General features: G+C 45.0%; 1 protein-coding gene across 6 annotated transcripts in view; it reads left to right on the top strand.

Moving 5' to 3' along the window:
• Agbl4 (AGBL carboxypeptidase 4) overlaps positions 1-23451 on the top strand; it is a 1227056-nt gene that overhangs the window by 1167563 nt on the left and 36042 nt on the right. For 5 of the 6 annotated variants that reach the window (XM_060366135.1, XM_060366138.1, XM_060366140.1 and 2 more), the window contains exons 10-11: positions 4721-4873; positions 6715-6877. In XM_060366135.1, coding sequence (XP_060222118.1) covers positions 4721-4873; positions 6715-6877 — 316 coding nt within the window. The remainder of the gene's footprint in view (positions 1-4720; positions 4874-6714; positions 6878-23451) is intronic. The other variant, XM_060366141.1, reaches the window with a different exon arrangement.

The raw sequence follows: 23451 nt of genomic DNA on the forward strand, positions 1-23451 counted from the left end.
GATGCGGGACCACCCACTGGAACATGGGGTGACCTCACTCAGAAGCCGTTAACTACCCATAGTGCCTCAGCTGATGCCCTGAGGACCCCTCACCCTCCGACCCATGCTAGAATGTTGACTGCCTTGGTCTTGAGCAGGGAACCAAGCTTCTAGGAGTTTCTGAGCAAAGAAGTCACTGTTTTGCTCTACTCCTTCCCAACATCTGGCTCTTACAGTCCTCCTGGCCCCTCTTCCTCAGTGGTTCCTGAAGCTCGGGGATGGTGCAGAGTTGAAATAGATGTCTTGGTTGTAGTTGAGCATTCCACACATTGTTTCTTTGCACTTTGCACTTTGACCAACTGTAAGTTTCTCAGTCAACAACCACAAAAAAAAAAAAAATCTCTCTGATGAGGTCTGAGAACTGCACTAATCTAGGAGTAGAGAGATGAATCCAGAGAGAAGTTTGAGGCTATGAACAGTTAGCAGAACAATTACCAGTAGGTTCACCCTTGGGCACTGTGAGCTCCTTAACCATGGGTTCTTGGCCAAATTAACAGTAATACTATGCAAACATATATTTCCTTTATGTGAAGTGGACCTTAATACTCCCATAATAATGCCATGCTGGACATATTGTAGTTCGCAGTGTTCGCAGCTGGATAAGTTTATGACTTTTTCCTTCAGCAACGTACATAGCACTTTCTGGTACTATGAAAGCTAGCCAATAGGGACAAAGCTTCCAGCTTGATTTCTCCGTATTGTGTGTCCAAGTGTTTGGTGTCTTCAGCAATGGAATCTTAGCATCAAGTTCTGGTTGCCAGCCAAGTGCAATACAATACACACACATACATACATACACACACACACATGAATGATCCCTAAGGAATAATAGGTTTCCATATGGCTTTTTCAAACATCCTTGGTGTTAGTTATTCCTCTCCCCACTCCCTCCTCTGACATACCAACCCACCCATCGAAACTCAAATGAAAATACTTAAAATAGAGGAACAGGAAACAAAAGAATAGTGAAAGAAGTCAAGTCAGAAACTCCAAAAGAAAAGGATGATAAAAGTGATCACATTAAGAAAACACACACACACACACACACACACACACAAACATTTAAAAGTTCTTTCAAGGAGTGGTGTTCTAGTAAAAGTAACATAAAAAGAAAAGAATTACAAAATATTTCATATGGCACATAAATACACAGCCTCTACAAATCAGTAAAATTAGAGAGAGAGCCTAGTAACTCAATTCTAAAAAGGTCAAAGAAAATGAACAATCATTTCATAGACAATGCAAATAGTTCTTACATATATGAAAAGAAGTTTAACTAGATAATAAAAGATAATTGCACTAACAGATATTCACATTAAAACTCATCTTATATATCATTTCCCACGCATCAAAAATGGTAAGTTTCACTTCCTTATGGGGTGCAACCTTGCTGGCCACAGAGGAAGACAGTACAGCCAGTCCTTATGAGACCTGATAAGCTAGGGGAAGATAGAAGGGGAGGAGGTCCTCTCCTACCAGTAGACTAGGAAAGAGGCATAGGTGGAGAAGAGAGAGGGAGGGTGGAATTGGGAGGCGACAAGGGAGGGGGCCATAGACAGGATACAAAGTGAATAGATTATAATAAATAATAATAATTAATAAATATTTTTTAAAATGGTAAGTTTCAAAAAGTGAAATTGCATCCATGTTGTCAAGGTAACGAGGCCTCCATACACTGTTGGGAACATGCTGTCCCTTCTAAGGGAGCCCAATGTACATAGGATCTTAGTAATTCCATTTCTATGAATTCAGCATATAAAAGTGCATCTGTATAAACTGTTGGGTATGCAGAGTCCGTCACCAAATCAGCACTGGTAACAGAAAAAAGACTGGAAACTCCTTATATGTCCACCAGGTAGGGAGTTTACAAGCTACCAAAAAAGAATGAAGTATCTATTTGTCGAGAAAAAATTACTCCCAAAGTGAAGGAGGGGAAGGAGAGGGAGAAACCAGACTCAAACCGTAAGCTCAGAGTGTCACTGTTTTAGAGGGGGGACACTACTTCTTTGTTTACATACAAACTGTCCCTGAAAAAGTACTTGCCAACCTGATAGCAAAACTATATGATTGCAGTATAGAGTGGAAAAGGATATTTTTTCACTGTAAATTATTACATGACTTTTAACTTCTGAGCTATATGTATCAATAAATTAAAATTCACCTGCTGGTAATTTGAAGTAAAGCCACATTAGCCCCCCAGTGTGAGAATTCCAGATCTGAGGGACAGCTGACAGCATTCCCACTTGGGGCCTGTCTCTAACTCTTGCTCCATCGCCAGCTTGTCAGGCTGCCTTGCACAGGCTACCACTCCACTCAGGGCTATTCAGAGAAATATCAGAGGGACTGATTTCCAAGGCCTCTGTCTCTGGCAGTCAGAGATATAAATTGTAGTTTCTCCTCACACATTTCTCAACTCATCTGTCTACCTCTTCCTTTCCTCTGTAGCTCATCAAAAGCTCAGAGGAAAAGACAGACAATTGAAGAAAATAAAATTGCAAAGATGACTTTTATGGGCTCCTGTTTGATCAGTGTGTATTCCTCCTCCAAAGCCAAAAATGATGAGTTTAATATCACACAGAGAGCTGCATCTTGTTGCTCTCAGAAGACAGTGTATGCTACCCAGAGAACCAGGAGCTCAGCAAGACATAATTCCTCACTCCAACTCCGAGGCAAATGAAATGACAGTCATCAAGCCCACATTGTAGAAGCAACATGGATTTTATTTGGCAGTAACTTCATTTGAAAGTGTCCCAAGGAGGGTGAATCCTCCCATAAGTAGACAATTCTTCTGTTCCAGGACGACAAGCCAGTAGGAAGATAGTTAAGTGACCAGGCTTGGCTAGTATTGCTCAGTGATGTTAAGTCAATTTTGTCAGGAGTCAAGAATCCTGGGCATCAGTCCCAATTATTCTCTGAACTCAGGCAAATCTTTTCAACAATTAGGTTTTTGTTAATCACAGGAGGATTGGTGTGTGTGTGTGTGTGTGTGTGTGTGTGTGTGAAAGAGAGAGAGATTTTCATATATATATTTCATATATATAGATTTTCATGTATATATATTTGATGTGTAAAACAAGAGAGGATCATTGTATTTGAGAGACTCTGAAGATCTAATGTCCTAAAAAAAAAAAAAAAAAAAAAGTCCTCTTGTTTCTGCCAATCTGTTGTGCACCTGGTGTCATCTCCTGTTGTCTTTTTTTTTTTTTAACCATCATTCTGCTGACAATACTGAGCATCTTGTACTTTAGGCATTAAGACCATATAGACAACTCCTCACTTTGAGGGAACTTAAATAAATAATATCCTGTCAAGCTAGGAAGTGTCTTAACTAGGCAAGCAGAGACAGTCTCAGCAATGTCATTTACAGATTACAAATCCTCCCCTGCCATGAACAGTTCTTTTGTTATTGGGGAAAAGATGAGACGTCACAAAAAAAGGTTAAATGAAGGAGCTAATTAAGATTTCATGAGTAAAACTCCTAGAATGGTGCCTAGCATGCCTTAGATATGCATGAAATGATGGCAATATTACCACTGTTTGTTTCCCAGTATAACTTTGAGATTAGAATCAAAATACATATTTTTCAGATTAAAAATACCCCCCTACCAAACTATCAAGGGCTAGTGAAGTCAATATAGCCATCACTTCCAAGATACACTCTAAATATTTGCCCTGAATCCACAAAAGAATGTAGCCCTTACCGTACCCTCGTCAAGGAAAGTTCTCTTTACAACAAATGGAGACCATTACAGGAAATCACAACCAATGAAAATGCAGCGTTATGGAGTCCCACTGGATATTTCAACAAAACATTCCAGCACCTAAGGCTCAGGGATCATTGCAGAAGAGGAGGCAGAAATGATTTTAGGAGCCAGAGGTCTCCTGGTAATGTCAGAAGCGATACCCGAAAGTTTCAACAACATGACTGCCTAAATGTGAGCTGAACAAGGACAACAGACATGCTGTAGTGAAAGGGGAAAAACCACAGGCTTCAATCCTACACAATGAAACCAAGGAATCCTACACAGGAAACCAAGGAACTTTCAGAGTAGGAAAAATAGTCTTCCCTGGGGAAAAACACACTAATACATATAGATATATGCGTGTAATAAAATTAATGAGAAAAAGAGCATGTCTTTGAAAGAGAGCAGGAAGAGGTAAATGGGAGTTTTGAGGGAATGGATAAATGATGTAATTATAACCTCAAAAGTTTTCTTTCTTTCTTTTTTTTTTTTTAATACGGAGGTTCAAAGTAGAAGCACGTTTCTAGCTCCCCAGCTAGGGGAAAAAAAAAAAAAGCACGAATGCCCAATGTAAATACAATGATTTCATGGAAGGTATGTTTTATTAATCACATAATAACCTCTTATCACGTCTAATCATGTTGTATATAAGTAACTTAGCTGAAAATACTACAAACCCCTCATTTCTTGGAGACTTCTGAAAGGGAGATGCTACCAGCAGCCCTTCCTGACATTAAGGACACCTTAGTTAAAGACAAACAGAAATTGATCCTCGCTTGCCTCCTGCCCTCCAGTCACATTGCAAACAGCTGCCAAGTCTATTGACAAAAAAAAAAAAAAAAAAAAAAAAGGCCAGTTTCAAAGTGTGCACAGCGTGGCTTCCTTTTAGGCGGTTCCGCAGTCCCAGCCTTCTCATTTGTCGTCCTCTCTTTCCACAGAAAATAAGCCTGGAGTTCTATATTGACATCCATGCCCACTCCACCATGATGAACGGCTTCATGTATGGCAATATCTTCGAGGATGAGGAACGGTTCCAAAGGCAGTCCATTTTTCCAAAGCTCCTTTGCCAGAATGCCGAGGACTTCTCCTACGTAAGTCGAAAGTTCTCCTGTAGCCAGGCCCAGCCCTGGGCACCTCAGTGCATCTTTCTGTCACACCTTCCTCTCCTCCTTCGGATTCATTTTCATTTGGCTTGACAGGGTGGTGGTTGGTCTGACTGGTCCCCTAGCATCTGATTAATGAGTCTGACTCCAGCATTTACAAGGCAAGGAAACTCGTCGCCTGGTCTTCCTGCTCCATGCCTAGCCCCAGTTCCTCCAGCAGAACAATGTGTCCACTCAAGGGGTTACACACCCACCATTCTCATCTTCCATGACTTTTTTCGGCCTCAATTTCTTTGTCAGTAATTGGCGAGTATATTTCTTTTTGCCCTGCCCGCACCACAGCTTCCTGGGCAGACATATGTAGCTATAAATATGAAAAGTCCCTTGCAGGCACAAAAGACCTCAACAACTTCCAGAGACCTGCAAGGTGGATGGTATGGACTAGGAGGGGACAGCTAGAAATTTTGTAGCACAAATCAGTGTCAGAAAAGAGCAGGGAAAAAGATGAGAAGGGACATCAGCATTCACTATTGGGACATGGGGATGTTTTTGCTCATTTTTCCTTTGTTTTGATACTAAACCTCAGAGCCTTGTTACTGCCATGTGGCCAGTTGGGAAGAGGCCCACAGAGGTCATGGCAATTTTTGAAGTTGATGAGCTGAAAACTCACCTGCTCATTGCCTCAGGCTGGATATTAGTGAGGATGATGAATTTCTCTGTGTGATAAGATACACTTTGAGTTACAGTCTTTAGATGGAAGACCAAGAAAGTTGGGAGTTATTTAGCAAACTCTTTTTTTCATGTTATTTTTAAAATTTTTTAATTTATTACAGTTTATTCACTTTGTATTTCTGTTGTAGCCCCCTCCCTTGTCCCCTCCCAACCCCTCCCTTCCTCCCTCTTCTCTTCCCATGCCCCTCCCCAAGTCCTCTGATAGGGGAGGTCCTCCTCTCCTTCCATCTGACCCTAGCCTATTAGGTTTTATAACCAAGAGAAACCTATGGACCAGAAAAGTTGAGAATCTACTGTCAAATCATCTAGAATTTAGAAAGCAGAATCAAACAGATGTCTTCCCATTTCTAGCTATGGGACAAAAGTAGCCATTTGTTTGCGTAGGAGCTTGTATAATTTTTGCTCTGTAATGATTCAGAGCAAGCTGACACCTCCAGGTCACTGGAAGGTATCCTAAAGATGTTGGAAGTGCTCACAGGAGTGATGGTTCCTGGATCTAAGACAAGACATCATCTGGGCCATGTTTCTGGTCCAGGTGATATTTCTGTATCCCAGCCTGCTTGGGAATCTCTGGGCTGCCATCAGGGTCATCTGCCCCAATCTCATTCCTGTCTCTTTTCTGATTCTCAAGAACTGGCTCTAAAAATGGGAGAGTTATATTTTTACCACATAGATTTCAGGGCCTTTACACTGGAGATTCTATGACTTTTCATAGTTTCCTTCACCTCTCAACCCCTACTTCAATGGGTTCTTTTGACATTAAAACATGATACTACCTAAGGAACAGTATCACCGAGCTGGATGTTTAATTCTGATTATGATCACAATTTAGTTTCTTCTTGCCCCCTATCTACCTTTCACTTCTTCTCTAGTGCCACTCAGATTCCTACAAGTAGCTGTACCTCACAAACTCATCTGGATACTTTCAGTCACATTTTTTGACCAATCAATCTGCACAATAACTGAGGTGGTGAAGAAGATCCCACTTGTCAGATGAGGAAACTGAGAACTGGAGGCATAAGATCTGATCAACGTCTAAAAGTTGGCATGAGCCATCCAGCTCTGACTCTCTCTCTTCCCAACTTTATCTTTCACAGACTAGTACATCCTTCAACCGAGATGCTGTGAAAGCAGGAACCGGCCGACGCTTCCTTGGTGGACTCCTGGATCACACATCATACTGCTATACCCTAGAGGTTTCTTTCTACAGCTACATCATTGGGGGTACGACAGCTGCTGTGCCCTACACTGAAGAAGCCTGTATCCTTGCCAGGTCCCCACTATTCCTAGACCAACCTTCATCTAGCTGAGGCATCACACTTGGAAGGATTTTCTAAACAGGTTAGGAGTTCGGTCCCAGCTAAGGAAAGTACTAGGCTCTGGGGTGAAGAGGGGTTTGGCAGGTTCTATTGGAGGTGCCTCTGGATTGTCCGGGTTATCTCTGACCTTCCCACGCCCTTCATATGGACATAGAAGCAGTGGGAGAGCCATGGGCCTGGGATTCTAAAGAAGACTCGTGGCCTGGAAGTAGCAGCTGAATTGTCTGTCATTCTTGTCTTTCTCTTCAACCCTCTGCACCCCCTCGCTCCTACTCTCTCACTTTCTCTTTGCTCTACTCACTACTTTTCTTTGTCTTTCTTCCCACCCTTTCCGCCCTCCTCTCACCTGTCACTCCTCACCAATCACATGCGTCTCCCTTCCTACTTACTACCCTTTCTCCCCTCCTTTACTTTTCTTCTTCTTCTTTCCACCCCCTTTTCTCTCTTCATCTGACCCTCCATCTTCCCTGCCCTACCCACCCCTGCCTTCTGCAACCGACAAATTGTTTTTTCTCCTGGTTTCCCAAAAATTTCTCTTAAGTTCACCAGGGTGAAAACTGACAATTGCTTTACACCTTTCTTGATTTTCTTTCTTTCTTTTTTTAAGACAATGTATTCATTAATTTTAGCTTATTCGAAACTCGCTTTATTGGGTCTGTGACAGGTTCTAATAGGACCTGTTAATATTTATCTTTGAGTTTTAAATTGACTCATTTCTCTTTTCTAAACTTGTAGATTTTTTTTTTCAGAGAAAGAATTATACTTGAGAACATTTAAAAAAAAGAAAGGATAGGGTAAATTCTGGATATAAGTGTTCCTTGGTGTGCTGAGACGGTTCCAGACCCCTATGGTTCCTGAGATCCTCTGATATTCTTGTCCCTACATATAGTGTAGTATTTGAATGTATCCCACACACATCTTCCTGTTTACTTCAAGGTATGGTTTTGTTGTCTGTTTGTTTGTTTTGTTGTGTCTTGGAAACAATGTCTCTCTAGTGAGTCCTGGCTGTCCTGAACTTACTGTGTAGACCAGGCTGTCCTCGAATTAACAGAGACATACCTACCTCTGCCATCCAAGGGCTGAGATTAAAGGTTCGGGATACTAAGCCTGGCCTCAACGTACATTTTAAATCATCTCTAGATAACAATATCCAGTGCACTATTTGCAATTCTTAGACTGTATGGTTTTGGGAATGATGACAAGAAAATTGTACATGGTCAGTACAGACTCCATCTTTAAAACTGTCTTCTATATGTGATTAGTTGAATCTTTAGATTCATGGATATGGGAGGCCCACTCACTATGTGTACAAACTACCCTTCCCCAAGTTAAAGTGATCACACTAGCCTTGTATAACTCTTGGTGAGTATTCGTGGAGTTCTCACGATAAACCATGTGGGGAAATCTTTTATGCTAGCGGAATGACCTGGACCCAGCCTACTGAAGCTTTAGTGAGCCCCAGTTATTTTATAGAAATTTAAGAGCCCAGGGTGGTAGCCTCGAAAGGGGGAGGGTAACAAGGAGTAGGTCCGGGTGTTTCAGAACCCCTAGCGCCTTAGAAGCACCATGATAAAAACTGAGTGGTTTCCCTACAGTCAGCAAGACCGAGACCTCATCTTAAAATGGCCAACAAAATAGCCCCTGCTGTGAGGAAGAGGAGCCATGGTTTCCCGAAGTCTGGCCATCTCTTAAACGCCACACTGTCCCTTGCCACCCTCTCCTTGCCGCCAACATTTGGTGGTGTGATCCTCCAACTCCTTATTGTGCATGAAGGTCAATTCCACACCACACCTACTTTGCCCTCTACAGTATTGTGGCAAGGAGGTGGCAGGAATTGTTTAGAAGATGTTTGATCCTACAGACTAAAGAAATTCTAAACTCATTTCGCAGTTAGACACGGGTCTCTCTAGAGGATGTTGGTTTGTCCTTGTCTCCTTTTGTCTGTCTACTTTTATGGGTTCTCCCACCCTTCTCTGAACTTCTGGCATGGTTTGCCGGTAGAAACTTTATGTTTACTAAAATACCCGTCCTCAGCTCACAGTTTCTGTCCCTTAATGCCCAATTCTCCTTCACCAAAAATAAACATGTATTATATGCCGGGAATCGTACCGAGAGCCTGGGGAAAAGTACTGGGAAAGAGAGTACTCTGGGGCTTTCATTCTACTGTGGAGACAGAAGAGAGAAGAGATAATTAAAATACGCATGATAAGCTCAGTGACAGAGGGATTCCAGAAGGTTAAGAGACGGTAACATTTAAAAGAAATATATATGTAAGTCAGCTTGGTAGCACACACCTGTGATCCCAGCATGTGAGATACAGAGGTAGGAGGATCATGAATTTGAGGCTAGCCTGGGCTACAAAACAAATTCCAAGATAGCCTTCAAGAATCTCCTTCAAAACCCAATTCTCCCACTACTACTGCTAATAATGAAAATGGTGTGTATGTGTGCGTGTGAGTATGGACGTATATAAATGTATATAAGTGTATATGCAAGTGTGTGTGCATGTAAGTGTGAGAATGCATATGAGTGTGTCAGTGAATAAGTGTGAAGGGGGGGAAGGGAGACAGAGAGCAAAGAGCACCAGCTAAGCGCCAAATTCTAGATACACTATAGCAGTAACTAAAAATGTGTTTACTGGGAATAAGGCAGAATTCAAAACTGCCTTGAGTTCGTTAAGACTTTCTCCTAGAAGGCCCCTCCCGACTGAGATTAATATTGGGCAGGATTTAGTCCAACGGGATAGGAGTGCACCCCTTAAAGAAGAACACTGCACAGAGAGGCAAGGAGGAAAAGCATGCATCTATAGCAAGAGTATAAGTGGTCTGGCTTGGGCAAAGGCCTTCAGATATAGGAGAGAAGTCTAAATTTGCAGGCCAAAAGGAATTTAAACTTGAAGAGTGGGTGATGAAGAACAACAGCTGTTTTGTAAACAGTGGGAAGTCACCTTGGCTGCGCTGACGGCAGGGACATACAGCAGGAGGTTGTCAGGACAATCCACATGAGATTGCTTCAGGCCAATCCTAGGTGGCAGCTGCAGGGTATTTCAAGGCGGGAACCGAGTTAGGGCACACAGGAGGGCTCCTTGGTGACAAGAGAGGCCCTGCACCACTTCTCAGCACCTGGAGTCACCCTGCTTGTCAGTTAGGGGAGAGGAGGAGCCTGGACCTGCACCTGGGAAGCGCAAGCCAATTCGGTACATTCAAGGGTGATTTAACCTGCTTCCTCTTTGATGGACTTTTTTTTTTAAAGACTCAGCTCATAACAGAGGGAGAGCAGGCAGACAGATTGTGATCTTTGTCGGCTGCTGGCTCTGTGTCCCAATCAGAAAAAGAAATTACATGGTCTGATGGGAATGGCAATATGGTCTGGAGGAAGCGTCCTCTAGACTGGGAATCAGGAGGCCCGATTCTGACGACAGCCTCGTCCCAGACAGTGCCCTTCAGCAAGTCCTCTACACTCTGGAAGGTGACTTTATCTTTATGACTTTTTTTTTCCTGCCCTGCTGTGGTACTCAGAAATACCCACAAAGACATAAGTGCTGTGGAAAGAACAGACTTTCTATTCACACACAACTGGATTTGAAGCTTGCTTGCCTGAGCCACATAGTAGGTGGGCCACTTTGAGCAGGTTGCATAACCTCACTGGGCCTCAGTTTCTTAATCTGTAACTGGGAGACATAATGGTATGATGCTATAAGTTATCCGGTTATGATAAAGAGAAATAATTACATACATGTTCAAAGGTCTCCACCATGGCTAGTGGTCTTTGGTACTCTGGCCTGTCCGTGCTGTAGCAAGAATACAGGTCTGGTGTGAAAGTTCCAGCTGTGATTCTGTTTATATTCTGAGGCAGCTAACCCAGCTATATAACCCCTCCAGACACCAGTTCTTCTTTCGTGGGTCTTTCTCCCATGATTATTGATCACAGCTTGTTTCGGGCCCAGCCCCAGCGACCCCGGAATGCTTGGACGTGAGGACAACAGTGAGTTACTTCCCAGGGTCGTAACGGTCACATGGGAGAGGTGATGTTGTCACGAGCAGGTGAATCAGCATGCCACATGCTTAGTGATATTAGTTTCCTGTCATCTGTTGCATTATTGTTGTCGTGAAATGACAGATTCTTGACACTTTGGGGCTAGTCACTAAATCTTATTTACATTTTATTGGTCTGACAACTAAGAAATATGCTATGTTCAAACAACTTAAAGAAAGAGAGAGGATAAACCAGCATCATAAAGTTACCCAACACTTCTCTGCCTTTGTTGATGGTCTGGTTACAACCCGAGAGGAAACAGCTCTTTAACATAATGGATGGGAAAAATCCTGGGAGCGGAGCACCTGGGTCCTGAGCAAACATGCTTCCTGTGGCTGAAGCCATACTGAAATCATATAATGCTGGCACCAGAGAATGGGACAGGTAGCCAGGAGAAGATACCAAGATTCTGTCAGCAAACTGATCCCAGTTCAGACCTCACTGCATCCCTTGCAGTAGGTCCTTTGAAATGTTCATCAAATTTTCTTATTTTCTCATCTGTCCAACAAGACTCATTAGATACCAGAAAGAGACAGAGGAATAAGGAAGGCACAGTGCCCATATTCCAAGAAGACGGTTTCAAGGAGAGAGAACAAGGGGCAGATACAGCTACTTCACAGAGAATAAATGTCCTGACACAGGAACACTTTGCTAACCTGAGGAGGGGAAAACAGGCAGCAGGGAGGGGGGAGGGGAAAACTCCCTAGAAGAAGAGAAACCAGGGCTCAGCCCTCCAGGGTAAATGGATGCAGGCCAGAAAAGAAAGGGGTACCTTCCTGGCAGAGGGGGAAGTACCAGAGAGAGCCCAGATGCCAGGGAGAGGATGCTCTGTCCAAGCATTCCAGGGTCGCTGGGGCAGAGCCAGAAACAAGCTGTGATCAATAACCACGGGAGAAAGACCCATGAAAGAAAGCACCAGAGCACTGACTCTGCAGCGCTAACAATTCTGCAACAACTTCATTGCTTGCTTCCACTGGCTTTATAGATAGATTAATGTAGATAACAGATTCATAGATATGAGAGCTCAGGCAGGCTCAGAGAGCACCCAGTCACTCTTAGGAAATTAAGAAGTTCCAATTAATTCTAGTCACAAAACAGTCTCAGCTGAGCAATTACTGTGTCTGGTCTGATGCAAAATATCAAGCCTCATCAAAGAAAACCCTCCCTACCCTCTGTGCCCGCCTCGAATAGGCTGATTATGGTGACCACTGTCTACAGTTCTGGGGTTGAGCAGGACGGTGAGCTAGAAATGAACAGGATGGGCCTGTGGTGCCTAGGGGATGGTCTGGACAATCCCTCCTGAGCCCCTTTCTGGTGCTGGATGCTAGAGAGCTGCTCGGAGAGGGGGAGTCTTTCAGCTGGGCTTCCTTCCTAAACCCCACTGATCTGGACATCCCCCCAGTTGGGGGCCACTGCACCTCTTCAGTGGTCCTCTCATATGAAGGTGAACTCAAGGTTGCAAAGCTGTTCCCAGTTTTTCTCTTACATCCCAGGGCTGCCCATGTACCCAGTGTTGGAGCTGGGGTTTAAGACGGCTCTGGCTCAAAGTACCACCCGGCAGGCCATCTTGCCTTCCTCCCTGTCAGACTCCCACGGCTTCCTGGAGGATAGGAACTTTTCTTCCGAACTCCAAAGAGGTTGGGACCCACACAGTTCTTGCTGTTCCTCTACCTCCAGAATCCCCTTCCTGTAGGACCCTGACACTAGCCTGTCTGTCATTCCTGATGACCGAGACCCAGCTCTGCTGACCACTACCGGCTTCTGCCTCGCCCTTAGCCACCCTGCCTTGGACCAGTTGACTCCCACTTTCATGTCAAAGTGTGTCCTGACTCCTGAATGCCCACTATTCGGCTGGAAAACCAAAATGCCGTTACCCTTGTTCTCCAAGCCTCCTTCTCATCCCCCAAAAATGAGGTTTCTAAGGTTTTATCTGCTGTTGTCAAGTTTATAGCCATAATTCGAAATGCTGTTAATATTACTGTCAGCAGAGAGCTACAAATTACGAAGTTGTAAAGTTACTTTATAGTGATAACTGTCAGCCTTCACTAGCGATGCTGCAAGGCTCCATGGAAACCACGCTGATGATAAAGAGCCTTTATTGTTTCAGGATTGCAGCTGTGAGCTGGCAGGCAAGAGGCCTCCTGGCTCATTCCTAAGTCACCTGAACCTGTTCGTCTGTGTTCATGCTCACTTGCACTTGCTTTTCCCCTTCCTTGTTGCACAAATTTGGAGAGGGCTCTCAAAGGGAGGCTTTAACCCAGCCAATTGCCGTTTTGAGCTTAGCTTTGACCAGTCCAAGAGACAGCAGGGACCACCAAAGTGTCCATATGGTGACTACCATAACTGCTTTAAAGGTCACTGTAATTGAGGAGCCCTAGGAACTGTTGAGGTTCTACTTAGACAATATAGAACAATGGTTGCCAAATAATTTTTGCCCTTAGACAAAGAGAAAAGGCAACTCAGGAAAATATGTAGAGATATGGGAGAAGGCTTAGGCACCTTAATTGACACTGTTAAGTTCATTGTTGACCAACAAATGGACCTGTCAGCCCCACCACTATACACTACCGTGCTGCCAAAACTGATGCCACTCTGGCTTCTGGACAGAAACTGTACGCTGCTCTGGGGAGCAGGCAAGTGCTGGCCCTTCCATGCCTTGCTACTGTCATCAGCCCATCAGCCCCTGGGGCTGTTTTCATTTCTGGCCTTTACTTGAAGTCAGACACCAATTAAATGGTATATGGGGCCTGAAGGACCATGGTGGAGAAAAAAAAAAGAAATTAAAAAGAAATAAAAACTACAGAGGGGTTCATCGGAGAGGATATGAGGAACTTTCAGTCCTAAGATTGGGACAGTTGGGAAAACCAAAAACAACAAGCAAACAAAACCCACCAGACTTGTTAGCCACTCCTTCCAAAGAAATTGGGGAGGTTTCCTTAGAACAGGAACCTTTAGGAGCTATATATTTTCTTCAGTTGAGTCTATGGAGAGTAACCACAGAGCTGAGTAAAACGTATGTTCTGTGTGGCTCTAAAGTTCAAAACAAGGCCCAGTGTGAGGCAGCTGCATTCTGAATCTGTGCCTGAGGGGTGATGACAAGAGGGGTCTAGAACCAGTGGCCATACTCTGCATCTCCCATGTGCCAAACTCCTGCTGGTGTCTGAGGGTATGGAAGCAGTCATGGCCGCAGCCTAGAAATGTGCTAGTCCAGTAGAGATGGTCAGAAAGTGACTTCAGTACAGGGTGGTGACAGAGGAGAGTGTGGGGCAGATAGAAAGAGTGTTTGACTCAGCCTTGGGGACACCAGAGGTCAGAATAGATGCCACAAGGAAATACCATCTTGTAGGGCATAGAGTAGAAGGCGAAGGGTGCAGAAGTCTCTGCAGACAGAAAGCAGAAAGACAACAGCTAGAGCCTTGAGAGAGCTTCTTTCCTCGGTCACATGAAGGCCTTCAGTGCAAGATGGGAACCGTGAGGCGATGAGATTGGAGAGAGCTGTGAGTACCAGCTGGTGCAGGACTGATGATCTCAGCAGCGTGGCAGGGGAAATACCTGCCCTGGGAGGGATGGGAGAACAGATCACCGGGTCAGCTGAGCTACGCAAATGCATCACAGTTTCATGGCACCCCACCAGCTCTTTTTCCCTTCCATTTTTAAAAGGACATTTTTTTTTTTCCTCTGGGAGAAAGTCTCTGTAAGCAAGTCCATAGGTTATCCTTTATTCTTTAGGAAATAACTTGTAGTTTCTCAGATTATACCATCTGGCTCAGGTTTGAGGACATTGCCTAGTGACATTTTCAGCTATGGTACAATGTTCTGATGTGAAATTCACAAAGAATATTCTTAATTAATCTGTCATCAGCCACTGAAATGCTACGGATATGATTCTGGAAAAAAAAAAAAACTGCTTCGTTCCTGGGATCCTAACTATAAAATGGTTTGGACAAAGAGCCTCATCCACCAGACTTCATTCAAAGAGTTGACTTTGGACCCAACTCACGTTTGTGGAACATCCCCTAGGTACTGGACACAGTCATTCTTAGAGGAACTTGTCAGATTCCTGGAGCACCAGCCACTGTCCACAGAACAACCTGAGACTCAGCATCACGTCTCACTCCAGGCTGCACTCCCAGCTGAGACACGTCGCCTGGCTAGTCTTTCTTTCCGTCAATATTTCCCTCAAGATGATAAATGTGCTGCCAATAAGAGGAGGCAGCTGCCAGCTCTGTCTGAGACAAGAGCCTTTAGCTGGGGCTATGGCCATGATTGGCTTGTTGATGTGTCTCTAAAGGCAGGAGTCCTGGCTGGGAGGGAGAAGGGGAGAACTCTGAGGAGGCTCAGGAGCAGAGCTCTCAGTCTACACTGATTTGCCTTGGGTTAACAGGGCTTCTTTCTCCTACTCTGGTCCTCTGACCACCCCCAAAGACACTGTCTTGAAGAGATCAGACATAAAATCAAGCAGCCTATAGCAAAATGGTATGTCTAGATGGCATGTTTAATAACAGGGCAAGGAAGAGCCTGGCCTTTATAGCCAGGCCGACCTGGGTGCAAATCTTGGTTCTGCTTTTGCCAGTTGTATGGCTCTGAGCGAGTGACTTAGTTGTACTGATCCGCCCTCTGCTCATCTGCCATGATGTTCGTTCTGGCACTTACCTCACAGGGATGTTTTGAGGAGATGCAAACGTTGGTAAATATGCTCCAGTGCCGGTTCAATTGCCATGAACATAGTAGGCGCTCAGTGAATTGTACCACTATTGTTACTCTACTAACCAAGTGCTGAATTAGGTGAAATCAAGTCATACATTTCTGAGCCATCAGTATAGAGGCAATGTGCTTGGATTGTATGTTTCTTGAAGTCTTAGGGTGACTCTTATGATTTTGAAATAGCAGTCTTTGCAAGGACGAGTTTGGAGAACTTAGATATTTCTTTGGAATTAGACTTCCATATCTGTTCTAATGAGTATCATTTTAAAAAAATAAAATAAAATTATTTCACAAGGGCAAAGTGATCAGTGTCAGAACTAAGCCAGTGATGAAGCTTGGCTGAGGTCAGAGCTCAGAGTAGCCAATATTTCCCATTTGGTCTCACTACATCTTTGTGCCTCAGTTCTCCATTCTCCCTGTTGTATCTATCCCGTGAGGTCGTGAGAAGTGGGACTGAAACTCTTCCATTCTGCATTCATGCAAGGAGGGCTTCGGGCGGTGGGACAGGGAGAAGAGGGAGGCAAGTCACCCTTTAGGACAGAAAGCCAATCTTAAAGAGACAGAGACAGGGACAGGCCCAGAGGTGGTTCTAGGTGGCATGCAGGAAGCCAGGAAGGACCCAAGGAATTTCAGTGTGAAACTCACTCAAGTCCACCCAGTTCTGTCGCCAAAAGGAGATGGGCTAGCCATGGGGCTGGTGACGCCTAGAACCAATGGGGGTCTGGCTTCTCAGGCTTGGCTCCTTTCCTCTGCAGCCTCCTGCCTCACACAAACACCTGGAGACTCTAGTGGCAGCCACCTTGCAGTTGCCTGAGGTTGAAGCGCCCCCTCCTGCTTCCAGGGTGTATGGCTGCCAGAGAGAGCCAGTTCTTCACCAGCAGGAAACTGAAGATAGTCTTTCTTTGTCTAGGCTGAGGCCGGAGCTCTGCTCAACCCCACCCCTTGCTCCCACCTGTTCTGGGGAATCTGGGAGAGGGAGGGGTGCATTTCCTGGCTTCTCCTGGGTCTCAGCAAACATGAGCATCTATCTCCATCTCACCTGCCATCCCTCTTTCTCCCTCACTCTTTTCTTCACTTCTCTTTTTTTCTGTCTTTTCACCCATTTGACTCTCATAGACACACAAGTACTTTCACCTGTGGCTCTCTGCGCCTCTCTCTCTCTCTCTCTCTCTCTCTCACCCTCTCTCACCTTGTCTTCACCACTACTCAAACCCCTTCACTGCTTCCCACAGCTTCAATTCTTTCCCTTTTGTGTTCTTTTACTCCTTATCTTGTAGTTAGTGGTTTGGTGCTCATATCACATTTAAACCCAGGGCTCTCCATTGAGATGACTTTGAGCAAGCTGCTTAGTTCTCTGACTCTGCACCTGGCTGAGAGGCCAATGGAGTAATGTGTCTGAGTGAGGCGCCAACTCCAGCTCCAGGGGGATGTTTACTCGTCACTTCCAGCCCCATCTAAAGTAGGCCTTTTGCTGTTACTTTTCTCTTTTCAAAATCCCCTCCATGCCTACCTCTCACTCTTTCTTTGTTTCTTTCTTGGTACCACAATTTGGAATCAAATTCAGATACCATTCAAATACCAGGAAAGCAGAGACCTTAGCTTTCCCTTGAAGGAACTTCCTTCCATACTCTAGTCTCTCCTCTGCCTCCCCAAAGAAAGACACGGGGCTTCTTGTCGAATCATCTGGTAAGGGCCTCTGAGCTGAGCTAAGGGACAGCTGGAGGGTGTCTAAAGTCAGGGAGTCTTTGTTCATAGTTTACCTTACAAGGAAGTTTTATGGTGAGGACAGAGTCATGAGTTCAAGCCCCGTGACACACCCTGGTCTGTCTGTCCCCAGACCGGTGACTTGAAAGTATTTGCTAACTTATGATTTGTGGAAAATTGTGTGTAGTGCCATAAAGCAACCAGGAGTGTTCCCAGCACCAAAATGCCTAAGCAGACACTGTCCCAAGAGATTTATGTTGGAAGCCCCTGGAGAGTGGTCTCTGGCCCATGGGTTCATGACTATTCTTTCAGCAAATGGCAGCCTGTGCATCACATGGCTGTCATTCATAGTATCCCCCTCATGAGAGCCAAGGGCACAGTCCTAAAATAGAGTCTAAGCATACAGCTGTCTGAGGTCTAGCTAGATACCAGGGTAATGCAGGTGTGTCTAGACAGCATCCTTTCAGCTGTCCTCACAGCCTGTCATAGATCTTAACCAGATGCAGAGAAAGGCAGGGTCAGCAAGTGGTACAGGGCCAGGTAGTTAGGAATGCAAGCTGTGAAGCGACATGGGTCTGGTTTCATTTCTAATCATCTCGCTTTGACCTCTCTGGGTTCTAGACTCCTGAATAGAGATTACGGTACAAACCTCTCAGGCTCTTTGTGAGAATGCATTGGTATAAGCACCGCATACCCATACTGGCTTCTGATAAACTCTTCCCATAGTGCAGAATTTTGTGTGATTCCGTAATAGGGCTCCCAGCAGATCAGAGAGATGCTGAAAGGCCATCCAGTGTCCTGGATGGAAACTTGCCTGCAGTACCACAGTCAGTCAGCTTTAAAGCAAAGGTGCTTCTTTTCTTGACTTTTCCCATACAAAAACTGACTGTTTTCTGAGTCTGCTCGGTGCCCTGAGGGCAGACGGCAACCTCCCAAGCTCCCTTGCCTTTGGTGAAGCATTTTAGTAAAAATCACGTAAGATGCTGTCCTTGGAATTGTGGGAATAAACAGTGTTTGAGGCATAAGGAAGGTGCCTGGGAAGCTGTTTTGTCAGCACAACCAATCTCTGTGCTAAGAGCTCCATTAGCTTAGCTCTCAAGGCAACCATTTGAAGCAGTCACTACTTTTTCAGGAAAGGAAGTATTGGCTCATTGTTCTCACTCACTTGGCAGGGGGTGGGGTCACACAACTTGTGCAGGACAAAGGCAGAACTTATGACCCCACAATGACTGCTCTGTCTTTTGTGCTCCCCAAGTACCCAAGGGACTTGGTCTGCCTGGTCCCACGGCTCCTCAACCTGGAGCCCCCACTGCCCCTGGGGAGTCAGTAGACCTCCCAGCTCTGGTTAAATAGACCCCTGCTTCCAGAACATTGTCTCCCTTTGTTTTTTCCTAAGTAACTATGAGCTTTTCACTCAACTATGGCGCTGCACCAGAAAGACTTACTGAGGGGAAGATACTGGGCTCTGTAGAAGTTACTGGACTCTGCTAGAAGTCATAGATTGCAGAATGGGACAAGGAGGAACAATGATTTCACATGTGCATGACTAATCCAAAGCACTTTAATCTTCCAAATGTCAGATTTTATGGTCAGTGGCTATTTTGCAGTGAGCAGTGTCATTGTGAACATTTTGGTAGGGCACCTGGATGAGGCAGACAGCCTCATCATAAAGGCAGATAGCCTTCAGAAATGGCAGCTGGTACTGCAGGCCAGCTTGGAAGTACCACGTGAAAACAAATGCATCACTGAATGTGACTGACCCTCAGATCCACAATGACGGTGCATGATAATATGGGATATTTACTGCATCCTAGAGGGATTAGCATCGTGGTGCTCATTTGCTGGTGGTCCAGGAGGCTGATCAACGTGTTCACTGGAGAGTTAGGCAAGCTCACCGTCTCCCTACCATGTCACACTGGCCTTTGCCTCCATGTCTTTAAAGCAACAATAATTCATCCCTGTGTTGGACCCATCAATGAGCTAAAAGAAACTTGGCACAAGTAATGAAAAACCTAACATCACATTAGGATTGTATCAGGAAACAAGGAGCTAGGAAAAAAATCCACAATGGTCCTGGGGGTTGGAGAAGCCAGCCAGTCAGGGCATGGCTCAGTAACTACATTTCTTCTTCGGGCTTTCATTTTCCCATAAGTAAACGTTTTAAAGGGAGAGGAGAAAAGTGCCAGATATTTACCCGTCTGTATACAGCTCTGTGCTGGACACAGGGGATTGCTAATGAATGTGACTGTCTCCTGGAGGAAGCTGAACTATAGTGTTTCTAAGGTCCTTCTCACTCACAGATATGTCACAAGATCAAGGAGCAATCGGTGATGGGTCCTAAGGGCCTGATGAGGTTGTCCTGGGTCTTCTGTGGCCCAGACAATATGGGTTCAATGTTAGAGCATACAGAAGTGGGTGGAGGCAGGAAGGAAGCCGGAGAGCACACAGAAATCCGATGGACCAGATACTGCTTATTCATAATGGGCATCACTTGTTTGATAAGAGGTTTCTGCGCCTTCCTCTGAAGTCGTCTCGAAGAACCTGGAAGTGGTCAGGCAAGGTCCTTGTCTCCCACTGTGAAGTCGTCTGGAGAAGCCGACACACAAATATGGCTATGGATGAGAGTGTCCTTGGAGGACACCTAAGTAGAAGGGCACATGAGGAAGAAGGGACATAACTTGGCAGCAGGATGGGATCGCTTTACAGAGGAGGAACCCTTGAGGCAGAAACCCCAAGAATTAAATGATCATTCTAGGCCAGACTCCAGAGAGGAAACACGGTGCTTGTAAGATCCAGGGGAGCTTGAGGACTAAATAAGACCTCCCAGCGGAGCCTCCCACTGAGTATGCCTATGGAAACTTGGCACTTCCGCGTCCACACTGAGGAGGAAGGCTTTGCAGTGCCCTAGGCCAAGGGCATCAGGGCTTTGCTTCTCTAGCAAAACACTGAGCATTCACCCTGGAGCAGTCCACGCCCAGGAGCAAAGAATCTCTCCACTTTTCCCTTGACTGGGAAACAAGTTCCGTTCTTTCTGAAAGGTGGAGAGGCACCGGCTTAGCACCACGTGGGGTCCACCGCTGTGCGACCACTGAGCACTTGTCATCGGTACCGACCTGCAGGGTCACGTGTACACCTTCCTCTCCAGGTCTATTTCCTTCATGCCTCACCTTCACCACTCCGCTCAGCTGCTTAGATGGTAGCAGAGACCAGAAAGTCACCTTTGAATCCGTAATATACTGGCTAAGGATGTTTTATTACCTTGCCAGGACAAAAGACAATGGGATGCATTCAAATGGAGGACCCCGTCTTTTGCAGGGTCACAGCTGATGCGTTCACAGCAGCCTCAAGCTCTGCCTCTCAATTAGACATCACTACTGCATCCTGCGACCTCTCCTACGCTGGCCACAGAGTATGTTTAGGTGCCGAAAGGACGAAGTAAGGGGTCTAGTGTGGGCTTAGACTGCTCTGAGACCCCTGCCGTGTCAGAGGAACAAGAGGGCCAGAGCAATTGCAGGCCACTTCCTAGAGAGGAAAGGCATGATAATAAGGTTTTCCAAACAGACGTGTGCACAAAGTACAGGAACACAATAACCTGCTGTGGTGACCATGTGAAGGAGGGGCAGACACTCCATTTTGTGGTCTAGAAAGCAAAGGGTTATGGACACCTCTTAATCTGAAAAAGGTGCATAGCACCAAATGGCTACATTACAGTTCTTCACAGGAATAGGATATGTGTGTGTTTATATATAATATATAAATATAAATAATATAACATACATTAATATAAAAAGAGAGAGTTTCAATTTAAAGATTTCTGTGTGACTCTGGAGGTCAGTAAAATAAACTGGCATTCTGGAGACCAGGGGAAAATGATAGCAAATGCCACAGGCTGCAGAATTTCCTCTTTATTCAGGTCTTTATTTCTACCAAGGCCTTGAATGATTGCATCACACTATGGAAAACAACCTATAGTACTCAAAGCCAGTCAATGTACCTGTTAATATACTACCAAAACACCTTTACAGAAGCATCCAGAGTGATATTGGAGCCTGTATTATGGTCCATCGAAGTTGGCCCATTACTTATCACAGTAGTATCGAGTTCATCTACAGGTCGTTGGTTTCAAAATCTAAACTCAACCACATCAGAGCACCCAAAAGACCCACTCTGGACCTGGAAGGAGATATTACAAGTGGTGCTACTTTACCCCAGGTTAACCTCTAAGGAGGTTACAGTGGAGGCTCCATTGTGTCTAGTTTTGAAACACCGAGGTTGAAAACAGAGCAAAGCAGCTTCTATTCTCCCAGTCTGGTAAAAGCACATAAATTCTGGAGGTGAATAGGGAGAACATTTTTTTTAGTGTGAGTCACTAAAATAAGTTTGAGAGCATTAAAACTGGCCTTTGCTGGGCATCAGGGTGCATGTATTTAATCCCAGTACTGCATGAGGCCTCTATGTAGACTGAAGCCAGGCTGGCCTATATAGTGAGTTTCAGGGTAGCCAGAACTACATAGAGGGGCAGGAAAGGAGAAAAGAAACTTACCTTTCTAGAATGACAGGGTTATACAAAGGACGTTTTTATACCAGGTGATAGATTTGAATGCCACAATGCCACTTTTGATGTTTCTAGTCAATAATGAACCAAGAGGAGGTTCTTGAGATAGAGGGTAGCATGAGACTATTGCAGTAACCTATACAGTATTATACACATACACACACACACACACACACACACACACACACGGAAAAATAGCAGGAGTTTAATCAAATTCTAATTTTTGTAAGCTAGACGGTCTGATGAGGAAACAGGGAGACCTGATCTTACTTAGTAAAGACTGGGCGCCATTCCTCGGGAGGAATCACAGCTTGTGCAGACTATCAGTCCATCTTAGCCTCCTATCCTGATCATGTTCAAGTCGGGGATGGGATGGAGGTCAGTGCATGCTCGTGGGGTCCTCTGTGGGCGCTGGCTGCTACAGCCTCAGTCTCTCCAGCGTTAGATACACATACAGTGTGAATGTCACATGACCTCCCATGAGAGTTAGGTATGTCCTGGCTCTATGGTGGTTTGGATGAGCTTTCCCTCACATTCTCTGTCTTGCGACTACTTGGTCCCCAGTTGCTGGTCCTGTTTGGGTAGGTTTAGGAGATTTGGCCTTGCTGGATAAAGGATATCACTGGAAGCAGTCTCTGAGGTTTGAAAAGCGGTGTGCTCTTCCCGTTTGCTCTCTCTGCTTCCTGTTTGCTGTTCAAGATGTGAGCTCTTAGCTGTTCCTGCTGCCATGATTCCCTGCTATGATAAACTCTTATCTCTCTTGAACCATAGCCCAAGTAAACCCTGCCTTCCCTAAATTGCCTTGCTCATGGTGTTTTACCACAGAATAGAAAAGTAACTAACATAGTGCCCATCTGTGGCCATCACCCTACCTGGTGGGAGGCATCATCTGTTGCAATTAGTCTTCATTAAAATGCTGATTAGGAACATCTTGCCTAGACCAGGTGGATGATGGGATTGCCCTAGTCTCTATAAGTGTTGCTGTTCTTTATAGCTACTTACATACCATGGACACTCCTGCACAGCCCCCAAGTGAAGGAATCACATAGACTATGAACACTTCTGAACAGGGAACCAGAAGCAAGGATATGTAGCAAGATAAAGATGGATTTCTGTGGGTGGAGCTCAACTCCATAGAGAAGGCACCCACTGAGGACTCATGGCTGACTCCTTTCCGCAGAGGAATTTGCCTGGTTTAGTGGTTAGTTGGTTGTATTTTGAACTTAAGGTTCTTATGTACAGCATATACTACATAGCTTATTATTACCACCCCATCCCCATATAGATACAGGAGGTATTTCAGGGAACCTAAGAGTGGGAGGGACCTGGAGAACAAAGGCAGCTGGGACACAGAGAGATGCCATGTCATCTAGCAGGGCTGTGTCTGGAGGAGGCAGAAGGAGTCGGAGCCTCCAGGGAGGCTCTGAGCACCATGTCGGATGTGCTCAGAATCAATCCATAGAAGGCAGAATCATTACAGAAGTTTAAGTCAGGAAAAGGTGCCGTTCAGATACGCA

The sequence above is a fragment of the Meriones unguiculatus genome, chromosome 12, assembly GCF_030254825.1.
Source record: "Meriones unguiculatus strain TT.TT164.6M chromosome 12, Bangor_MerUng_6.1, whole genome shotgun sequence".
Taxonomy (NCBI): Eukaryota; Metazoa; Chordata; class Mammalia; order Rodentia; family Muridae; genus Meriones; species Meriones unguiculatus.